Genomic DNA, 11,994 nt, shown 5'->3' on the forward strand with positions numbered 1-11,994 from the left:
CTCTCTGATTAAACAGTGGTGTACCAGATCTTTGTCACTGTGGTTATAATATTTAAAGTTAAGATTATAGAACAGTCACGGGTAAAGGACACAACCATAACTATAGGTTTCAAGCATGAAAGTAAAAGCTATTTCCTGTGTTAAGGTTTTGTTTTGTCAGCCCATTCGTCCACCCCAAACCCACGTGTCAATGGATAACATGCCTATACAGCAGTGTACATTAAAGAACAGCAGGTCAGTGATGAGCTGATTGTATGATGTGACACAGTGTTAACACTCTTCTTAATATCGCTGTCTCTCTCTCCCTCTCTCTCCTTCCACCTCCCTGCTGCCTGAACCATCAGATACCTTGGGCATCGAGTTTATGGGTAAGGAAGCTTTTCTTGTGTTTCATCTACATGAGTCATGATTGTTAACATCACAAGGCTTCATGTTGGACCAACATTGCACTGTGTGATTAATTACATACTGTAAATGCATCATTCATGACACCCAGAAAAAGAAACATGCAGATGTGCATAATCATCTATATATTATTTGAGATGTGGTGAATTGAAATGGCATCTATATGACTGTACTCCCAGATTCACAGCTACCAGCCCTTCTCTGTGCACATGCTACACTGTATTTCTTTGAAATATGAGCTATTGTCTTTGTCTCTCTTGGCTCTTTCTACTCATGTATTTATATATCTTTACTTTTGGCACCATCTCTGTCTCTATGCTTTATTTCTCTCTCTGCTCTCCCTCTCTTTCTTTCTCTCACAATTGCTTATGAAGTGTCCCTTCAGAATACCAATGTGCTGCAGTCTCCTTGGAAACAGTGAGAACAAAGAGGCAGGCAGGGTACAGCGAGGGAGTTTTTATGATGTTGGCACAGTTAATAAATGCATTCCTCATTTGTACATGCGTATATATGTGCACATACATGGCACATGTTCAGTAATGTGTTTCTGACATGCTTAGTTAGTCTTTAGTGTGAGTTACATGGGCTTCTTCAGATGTTTGTTTCCCATGCACATGCCTGCGAGGATGTGCAGTGTGGATGCCAAGAGCTCCTCCTCATCATTGCCAAGCTCCTCTCTCTTGTTCTTGGCTCTCTTCACAGCCTCTGTGTTGGGTATCACAGCTGAGGAGTGCTAGTTAACCACATGGAAGCTTGTTGTTAACTACAGCCCCTCCCTCTGTCAGTTGGTAGAACTTGGGACCTTTCCACACAGACAGGTTGGAAAAACAATGGATCATCTAGGAAAATGGCCTCCCCCTGGTGTGATACTGCTGCTTCTACATTCTCTAAGTAAAATTTCACAGGAACAAGCTGTGCCATGCTTCTTTTCTGCTGCACAACCACTGCATTTGTAGTCAAATGAACAAATGCTTTCTTCAGGAAACTTGCTGAGAGTATGCAAACCTGGCAGTGACAGATGATCTTTTCCACCAAGCTATCTTGCAGGTTTTGCATTTATATTCAGCGGGGTTTTATGCCTCTGCAACATTGTTCAAGCTGCCGTATTTGCTTTGCCTAGCCAGTGTCTCTAGACCTGCCAGAGTCTTCCACAGCACTGTGTTAAGCAGGGCACAGATAAATAAGCACCTCCCACACTAAACGCTGGTTTGTCAGTGTTTGTTTCCTCTGTTTCATATTCTTCTATTACACACTTTTGTTATTAATAGGGTATATAGTGCATAACATGAAAAAGTATGCCTTCATTTTGAAGGCTTGAATACAGATGAATAGTGTGGGTTTTCAGCATCTTGGATTGGTCCTTCCAAGGGTTCTCCATTTCTGTTAATAGCAACTGATGCCATATTATTATTGGAAGGAACTTCTTCACCCACACACTGATATAATTCCAGTCAGAGACACTTACAGTGCATTTAGGAACTGACCGTTTATAGGAAACGGACACAGTTAGTTCTAGCAGGAAAGGGTTAACCCTTTGAGGGATCAAAGCTGCAAAAAGGATTCTGCTGAGAAAAACAATCCTCCTTTAATAAATAATAGGCTTAACAGTTAAGGAGGAGGTTTGGTGCTGGAGGGAGCTGAGGCAGTGAGCAGCACTGACATTAAGGTGTCAGCAGACTAGGTAGTTGTAAAATGCTGCTGTGCATGCCTGTGTGAATATTATTGGATGTTATTAGTCAGCTACTAGCCAATTAGCTGACCAATGAGCCACTGATGGTGAAGCATGAATTAAGCACTTGATGTCAGTCAGTCACTACAAGTGTGATACAAGGCTCTGTTTGTGGGACGTTTAGAGGACAACTCTGGGTTGAATCTTATTGTGATGGTTTTGGCCATTGCTACTGACAGTAAGAAGTTGCTGAGATCATGGCACTGTAGCAAACACTATGCTGTAAGCTCAAATCAAAGTTAACACAGACTTTTACCCAGTATACTAGGTATACTACTATAGTATACTATTTCACCTGCAATGGGGCCTGATAACATACCTCCAGACAAAGTCTTTTAGATTAGCAGTCAAAGCTTCTGCCCTTGCAACACATAATCCATACATCATCTAACTGAAATTTTTCAATTATTCCAACTTCAGTTAATGTTGTCTTTGTACAGGAGGTCTTTCTACTTTGTTGTTCTTTTCATTTATGTGTGTGTGTGTAGTACAACACCACCATTAACTGTGATCTCAGTGGGGAACCATTTAATGTATTAACATTTTTATGGCATTGTCAACAAAAACTAATCATTATACGCATCATAAAGAACATGACCACAGAGGTGCACCTGATAATGCATATACACAAATCCCTAGCCCAATGATATTTTCCACAGACAGCCCATAGCCCTGTGCATGATTTATAAAGAAAGAGCCACCCCTCCAACAGAGGCCGTTTCTGGGGTTAAAATTAGAGCAGAAGGTTGAGATCTCTCCACCCAGGATCTCACCCACCCAAGGCTTAATAAAACAGAGAATATATTCAGGGATTCTTGACTCCAGCCTCCCTCTTTATACATTTTTATCCTTAGCAAAAAAGGAGAGAACATTTCTCTGTATCTAGTCAGTCAGTCATGTGGGTATCAATATTTCCTTTCCATCAGAGATCGCTGAGCTCAGACTGGTAAATGTTCCACTCGGTTTTAAATCAGTGTTAGAGCAAAGTGTTACAGGTAGCTATTTTTTGGGCGGAATGGATTTTATGTCATGTTGATTTTCAATTTCCCTCCAGAGGGTTAAGGTGTGTTTGTGCTAGAAGGAAACGGTTTAGCAAACTCCAGCAAAGATGAATAGACCTAGGCGGACACATTTGTGTGTGTGTGTGTGTATTTTACATGTCCTGACAGTGGTTATACGGGTTAATAGCATTTATGTCATTGAGTTGTCTTTTATTTTTGGAGTCGAGGTAAAAAAAAACTTTTTATTTTGCTGTGCTTGACTTTGACAACTTGGAGACTACAACACATCATGACTACAAAGTTGTTGGCTTGTGCTGCTCAATGTCAAAGAAGAAAGAGTTGAGTAACAGGAGAGAAGAAAGACAGACAGATGTACTACAGAGTGAGAAACAGCAGCTGCACTGGTGTTGTTCCAGAGATCATTTTTCAATCAGTGTCACAATTTCTGTTTTTTTTTCCCAGAGATATTCTGCAAATGAGTTCTGAATTCCACAAAGATATTTGTTGTTTTCCAATAAGTCAGTGTTGCTGCTGCCAGAAACATAAAATACTTTCTGCACACACAGGGGCAGAGTCACAGGCAGTGATAGTAGGATTACTTGTCCAGGTTCAAAGATCTTGTATCCCATGTTTGGTGAATTTATAGTTTTACATTTGTCATAAAATCTGAGTGTTACTTTCCACTTGGTTGCAGTGTATAAAAAAGGTTCTTGGTCCTCGATTTGGTCTTCAATTTTGTAGCAAGCCATACAGGTATAGCAGGTTTTTCTCCATCACTGGAAAACTGGCCCCCTTTTTGCATATACACTTTTTAACAAGTTGCCTGATTTATAAAGTACAGTTTAAGTCAGATTGTATGTGTGAGTGTGTGTGTGTGTGTGTGTGTATATATATATGTTCCTCTGAGGAACAGAGGAAAGAGCCGTGACCAGCTGAGCGAGCACGCTTACTTTAGCACGGCAGACCTACATAAAAGAAAGTTTTGTCCAACATCAGCAGCCTGCACTCCAGTGTGTGGAAAGACCACGTCTCAGGGCTGTAAAGTGATCGCTGGAAAACCACATCCCTCTGTTTGCATCTTCGGATCTGTCCTCACACCTGTGTCATCCCTCTCATTGATCCTCTCTTGTCAATCTCAGCTGCACTTGGCACAGACAGGAGGATATAATTTACTGAGTCCAAACCCAGTCCGGGCACTTTCAAATCCAGGGGTGATACCACATAGCCTTTAATGTTGCACTAGGTGATATAAGCCTGTCGTTGGAGGTTGTTAAATGGTGGCAGATTTTGGTGATGATGTGCAATTTACTTAACAATTACTACCTATGACAGCTAAATCCAGTCCAGCTTTCCTTAAAGTATATCATATATTTAAAAAAATTAAACTCCTCACTGAGTAAATACAGATACTGTAAGTGCAGATTGATAAAATATAAAAAAGATTTTGTGTAAGACAAACATGACAGTAAGTTATTGAATACATTAGAATATTATGAGTGAGCAAACAATATGAATTAACACAGCAGTCATGCATATTGTGCTGTAAATCACTCTACCCAACTGAATGCTACCTAAGATTTATTGATATGGGAAATACTGTGAGTATGTCAAAAATGCAGCAGGTTACTAATGGAGAATTTGGCATCATGTGCTAATTTTACACAGCATACATACACATGATAAATGCTGAATGACTAATGAACTGCACATTCAATTAGCAGCCATTAAACCTGTGGAAATGAAAACCACAACAAGCAGATCTGAAGTTTAAAGATGAAATTTGATCCTCTTTTATCTTGATGCAGCAGTGAGCTGTGCCTGAGTTTGATGACATTTGATCGCCTGCAGATCTTAACTTGAAACCTTATTTGAAACAACATTATACTAGGCTGTGATTACGAGTCCAACTATGGCTGTTTGTTTGTGTAGCAGTCAGCCAAACATGACCTTTTTAGTCCTTTACAATCATTTGGCCAAATGATGCCTGTACGTCAAACTTGAACCAATTCCAATGTGCTGCCACTAAACATTAAACTTTATTGCACTCAAACTAGAGCCCACTGTTTAATTCATAATTGTACAAATGCAACACAATTTAATAAACCTCAACCTAATATCTGCAACAGAGCCTGACGGTGTCAGTGGCTGCCAGCAGTCGGACTCGTCCATATGTCCAAATCATTAGATACAAATCCTTGAATAACTCACAAACCTGGCACTGCCTCCATCATATAATAAGAGTAAGATATCACAAATCCTATTATTGCCTAGATGGAATATGAATCTGTGTCATTTGTGAGATTTATTCATACACAAGAGATTTTTTAGATGATTTCACAAGGAGAGGAGAAACCCAGTCGAGTCTAATGAGATAATGTCAGAATATGAGCCCGAGTTTGACCAAAATTTCAGACTGAGGCTTTAGATCATAAGACCTCCTACAGACAAAGCAGATGTGCTGGAGCACTTCCAATTGCATTTTAGTGTCCTCTGATTCTGTGTCATAAACCCCAGCATGCAGACCTAAGGCCCTTCATCAAGGTCCCACAGCGAACAGAGATGCTGTTCAGCCAGTTGCCGCACTTTAGTCGCCTCTGTTCATATCTGTGTGTGAGTATCTGTGTCTATACTGTCACCAACTACAAGGAGCCTAAGTCACATCTTCACATCCGGTTAGCCTCTGTTCCACTAGCTTCAGTGGCTCTGTGCAGCCTCTCATTTACATCAGTCATTGGAAGAAAACTAAGTGTGTTCCTCTGGATTTTTTATTTCATTTACTAAGACGAGCCACCAGTGGGCTCTGGCTTCTGGGAAATGGTGTTTATTAAAGCCCAGTAAAAACAGAAATATTACATTAATGTCAATAATATGTTGTTTTAAAGAAATATATCACTACAGTGTAAGCAAATGTAGTGAAGCTCACAACATACTATTGAAAATGTTCCAAGCCTGGATTTTTTAGTTATTAGCCAGAGTAAAAATCTCAATGGGATTTTGAATGGGGTTTTCTTTCTTCCATAACACAACCTGGAAGCTCTTGTTTTACTTTGGCTCTCACTGTCCTGTACATGTTTGCTAGTGTTTGTGTGTATTTTGATCCTTGTGCACTTGATGGCATTGTCAGGATGTCAAAGAGCTGATGAGGCCTGTATTTATTTATAGTAATAAAAAATAAGCAACCTTCTAAAGGTTTAGGCAATATTTTGAAAAAATAGATCGTATTTTGAAGTGTTGGTTCATAAAATATATTTTCTCAGTTGTATTTAGTGGTCCAGTATCTATCTATGCAGAAAGCTTTGGTTTTATTTGTTCAGGTTTTAAGATATTTCTCTCTACCACCATGTTAGTAATGTAATATATTACTTTCAATCTTCTGTGGAATTACAACGAAAAACGGTGAAATCTCTAGATTATACTGAGTGGGCTGTGTTTTTTCAAGTCTTTGAGCAAACAATTTTCCATTAACTTCTATGGAATCAGGGTTGTGGCAGTAATCCCGGATGCCAGTCCAGATGTCAGTTTCAGTTGAACCCACCCTTTAACATAGTTTGGCATGTGGGTGAATGTAGCTCTCCTGTCAGTGTGTTAGGGTTTTTATCAAACAATGTGAGTCCTATTTTAATATACTAAAAGCAGTAACAGCTAAAGGCTTTCATCTTTATTGTATATAAAGCTGCTTCAAAGGTATTATTAAGGTTAATCCATCACTTACTGATCTCTCTTTCCAGCAAAGACATCTGCATGGAAACATGGCTGCGGTAAACACATTCTGAGTGTAGAAGATTACATACATACTAAAAGGTCACAGCAATACCTCTATATTTCTGCTGCTATCAGCTCCTTTAGTGTAATCATATTTTTCTATAATGTTACAGTAAATAAAGACCCAGAAGGGCTCTGCAGGGCAGAACTGGAGGTTTGGAGTAAATAAATTGAAGTTGTGACCCACAGAGGGAACGATTGCCTTACTCCAACCATATGATTAATTGACATTATCAGAGTTTGCTTGTGTATTCGGTGTGTCCAAACAAGGACATGGAAACGTGGGGGGGTGAAGCATTGTTTGACCTTGGGAACCTATTTCTGCTTGGCCTCACACCAAGTGTGCTGCATGTATCTATAATATGTATGTCTGAATTTATGTGATGTACTGAACTTTTGTATGTATATACATTAGGTGTATGTGCCTGTACACAACAAGTTTCAGTTACCTTTTTATGCAAACAGGGGTCAAAGTTGCATTTTTTCCATTTCAACCAATCATGAACACACTATTGTGAAGTGTCTTTTTTGAGACAAATGCACTTAAAACATGTGGATGAAAACATTCAATCACTGCCCCTCTCATCCAGACCTTGTCCCATCATGTTCCCTCTTACAGTGGAGCACCACTTTGATACAAGTTGGCCAAATGAAGTAACAATTTCCCTCTAGAACAACAGCCAGAAGTGTGTATAATTTTTTTTATCTTGTGCTGCACTTCTGGGACAGTGAGATTCAAAATATGTAGGCATTCATCAGGCAGCAAGGGCCTAATGGTAGGAAATGGTTTTGAAGCCCATCCCGATCTAAATGAAAAGCTGGGATATCTTGACCTCTTCTGCTTTGATTTGAACAATTCTTTTTTTTATATTCTGACTCTTGGGATTACCCCAACATTATGGAAGTGCTATGTGAAATTGCTGGAGTAGTTCTTTAAGGTGTAGTCGGTCCTTAAATTACACAATGATCATGGAAATTGCTATATAGTCAGCGTGAAATGTAATAATTCCTGCATAAAGTCAGCACAAAGACCTTTGTCAGGCATTTTTAAAATAATAAAAAGGGTTTAAAAGCAGAAGGACTGCATCCTGCCCCTCTGCTGCGTCTCCATATCTCAATACTCATCATGTCTGTCCTCATATATCCCCACCCCACACTTTCTTTCTTTCTATCTTCTGTGCAGCCAGCCTCAGTGTGCTCCCGTAGGACAATCCTCAGCTCCCTCTCATGATATAATTATAGCCAATGAGCCAATGTGATGACTCAGGCTGATTAGCAGCATCAAAACAACACTGGTCCCAAACATAACTTAGACACTGTAGACAGAGGTGGAGAAGAGAGCAGAGGATGCACTGACAACACACTAATAAACTGTGTGACACCTGTTATTGCAGGGACTGTGTATGATGTACTGCTTGTATGACGTATGGGCATCAGTAGCTTAAAGGCTACAGTGGTAAGCTTGTCCTCAAAGATGCACAGCTCCCAGACTGGCTTGAAAATCATGATGTGGTGGTGAATTAGTAACACTCTCCACCACCAGCTGCTGTCAGGATGCCCTTGAGCAAGACACAGGGCTGCAATCACAGTATGGTATTCTATATCTCCCAGCAGTGGGTTTCTGAGTAGTGGTTAAGAACTTTATATTTTTGAGTATTATAACCCGTCCATGTAAAAATTGGTCTCACTTAGTGTAAAACCCCAACACCTTGTGCTGTCCATGTGCTTTTCCAAGGTCTGAGTCTTGCTGAATAAAACTTGATTGATCCCCTATTAATGTGTCTGAAGGCAGCCATGATTTACTTGTTTGAAACAAACAAGACAGCTTCCATTTTTCTTCACTAATGGTGTCCGTCAGTGCAATAACTCTTCATGTCTGCATGTATTCAAGCTCCATTACATGTGGCATCCATTTCAGAAGCACTCTGTGTCTATTGGACCATTATTCAATGATGATAGAGCTGATAAAATGAGCTGAAAGGCTACGTGGTAACTAAGAACAGCAGGTGCTGCTGGAGAACTGTAAATAGATGTTTGTGTAATGTACTGTAAATGGGCTTTGAGATGTTATTTTTTCCAGTTTAATTTGGTTTATTTATCACAAAGGTAATTACACTTGTACATGAAAGAATCTGCGAGACAGATAGCAACAAAGCTCTAGAGATGTTACGCCCCAACTGGTTGTTTGTTCATTAAAATGGCGGTTTGGGTGCTGTAAACAACAATGGTAGAAATTAAAAGTGGGTAAGTACAAATCTCAAAACCATGTTTAATTCTGTGTTATCATGAGATTGCCATACCCCTATAATAATTGTCTGTGAATGTTGACTGTGGGATCTCAGCAGATATGTACATTTTTATAAACACTCACACAGACACACAAAACCCCACACGTCCTCTTCCTTCCTTCCTCTGTGTCTCTCACACCCGCACATGCTGACAGATACAGTATGTACATGATCTATGACAATATTTCACAGGAGTGAGTTGTTCAAATATTAATACAGCTCCTTCCATCTATTTTGTTTTCTTACAGAGAGCAAAGAGGTGTACAAGAGACAGGTGCTGTCAATCACCTCCATCGCCCTGGTGATCAGCCTCCTGGGAACCCTGTGCATGGCCCTCTACTGCCGCAACAAGTGAGAGGATACACACACAGAAACATCAAATCTCCACTTTAAATGGCTGAACCTTTAAAGTTTCGGGACATAGTTTGAGTTCTTGCTGGTAATGATAACACTGTGCTCACCACAAATCACTTAGACTGTCACATTAGTTTTAAACAAACCCCCAATGAGCGCAGTAAATGTTTTATATTGCTCTGCAGTTTTCTGTTGTTTCAGCTGTGCTCCTTTTTGGCTTTACCTCCAAATAAGCAGATTAGATAATGTAGTTAAGTAACTAAGCACATTTATCCAAGTACTGTACTTAAGTACAATTTTGAGGTATGTGTACTTTACTTGAATATTTTCCTTCTGTGGTACTTTCATACTTCATCTTCACTACATTTAACTGGCAAATCCTGTACTTTTTGCTCCACGAGTTATTAGTTACTTTTCAGAACAAGCATGGTGTTCACATGGTTTATGTGTGCTGTGGAGTGCAGGCAATCATGGACAAAATTATTTTATGTGTGCTGTGGAGTGCAGGCAATTAAGGAAAGAGAATAAGTCACCTGAACAACTGCATGTTGAGGTATGGACCGACAGTCGATGCATTGACCTCCAGCTACTGCTTTCTCTGTGTTTTGGGAGCAAATATGACATTTGCACATAACGTGAGCTTCAGACAACCGCCTTGATTTCAGTCAGTCACATGCTAGCATGTCATTTTGTAGACGGGTTTGCTCACATATTGATAGGGACATTTCTGTCCTCCATGTGCAAACTGCTGACTTGTTGGCTTGTTGGCCTGGTTGAGCTACAGCTCCATGTTTTAAGATCCTCATTACCAAACATAACCAACAGAAATGAAGCACAGGTAGAAAAATATGACCCAAATGGAAAGAGCATACATTATTTAATTTATTTAGCTTTATAGACACAGTTAAAAATACAAATGTACATCACAAAACCCTGAGTCAAATATTCTATTCATACAGTGGTGTGAAAAAGTGTTTGCCCCCTTACTGATTTCTTATCTTTTTGCATGTTTGTCACACTGTAATGTTTCAGATCGTCAAACAAATTTATATATTAGTCAAAGATAACACAAGTAAACACATCATGCAGGTTTTAAATGAAGGTTTTTATTATTAAGGGAAAACAAAATCCAAAACTATAGAGCCCTGTGTGAACAAGTGTTTGCCCCCTAAACCTAATAACTGGTTGGGCCACCCTTAGCAGCAACAACTGCAATCAAGCGTTTTCGATAACTTGCCATGAGTCTTCCACAGCGCTGTGGAGGAATTTTGGCCCACTCATCTTGGCAGAATGGTTGTAAGTCAGCCACATTGGAGGGTTTTCGGGCATGAACCGCCTTTTTAAGGTCATGCCACAGCATCTCAATTGGATTCAGGTCAGGACTTTGACTAGGCCACTCCAAAGTCTTCATTTTGGTTTTCTTCAGCCATTCAGAAGTGGACTTGCTGGTGTGCTTTGGATCATTGTCCTGCTGCAGAACCCAAGTTCGCTTCAGCTTGAGGTCACAAACGGATGGCCGGACATTCTCCTCCAGGATATTTTGGTACACAGCAGAATTCATGGTTCCACTTATCACAGCATGTCTTCCAGGGCCTGAAGCAGCAAAACAGCCCCAGACCATCACACTACCACCACCATATTTTACTGTTGGTATGATGTTCTTTTTCTGAAATGCGGTGTTACTTTTACGCCACACATAATGGGATGCAAGTTTATCACTACATAAAATAATGATCAACATAAACATGTTTAATCATTTTCAGGGGTTGGATCAGAGTTTCTTATACCTTTCAGTCCTGTAACGCTGCTCACCAAGGTCTGGGTTAGCACTCAGGTTAAGGGGAAACTCCACACAACACCAGCAGAGCAGACACACGCCTACACACACGTACACAAAATCTAACAACCACAGCTGGGTGTTTTATTCAACTCTCAGATACACTCTGTTTCTCTAACCATGTTGCCATGGGATATATGGAATTTTCCCATGAATATATTTACAGGTAAATTAGTTGCAGTGACATGTAATTTCATCCCAACTGTCAGTTTTCTTGCTGCTATTTAAACTGAAGCTCCTCCAATAATAATTTTGAAACTTAATTTGATGGTAACATTCACAGTAAAACTGCTATCTATCCTAAAGAAAGCAAATTGTTTAATAAGTATTTCGAAGTAAGCTGTGTTAGGTGTGGGTAGACACAATGTCCAAGGAGACATTTTGTTAATTTTGTGAAGGCTGATGGAACATGATGAGGCATCAAACATCTTGAATGAAATCCCAGACTGAGTATTTGCAACAGTTTGTAAATCTCATTATGTGCACACACATATTCATAGCCCATTATAACCCAAAGGTCAGCTCATGTGGCTCGTGCACTCTCCCTCTGTCCCTCTCTGCATATTTCTGCAGTGCATGCTTTGTGTGTGCACATTCATTGCCATACGAACGGCCTAC

At 39.9% G+C, this 11,994-nt stretch overlaps 1 protein-coding gene across 6 annotated transcripts in view; it reads left to right on the top strand.

The window, feature by feature from the left end:
* Window positions 1–11,994, top strand: part of nrg3a (neuregulin 3a) — a 308,448-nt gene that overhangs the window by 274,508 nt on the left and 21,946 nt on the right. For all 6 annotated transcript variants that reach the window (XM_020606690.1, XM_020606688.1, XM_020606687.1 and 3 more), the window contains 2 exons: window positions 345–368; window positions 9,434–9,536. In XM_020606690.1, coding sequence (XP_020462346.1) covers window positions 345–368; window positions 9,434–9,536 — 127 coding nt within the window. The remainder of the gene's footprint in view (window positions 1–344; window positions 369–9,433; window positions 9,537–11,994) is intronic.

Source organism: Monopterus albus, unplaced genomic scaffold (assembly GCF_001952655.1).
Source record: "Monopterus albus unplaced genomic scaffold, M_albus_1.0 scaffold80.1, whole genome shotgun sequence".
Lineage (NCBI taxonomy): Eukaryota > Metazoa > Chordata > Actinopteri > Synbranchiformes > Synbranchidae > Monopterus > Monopterus albus.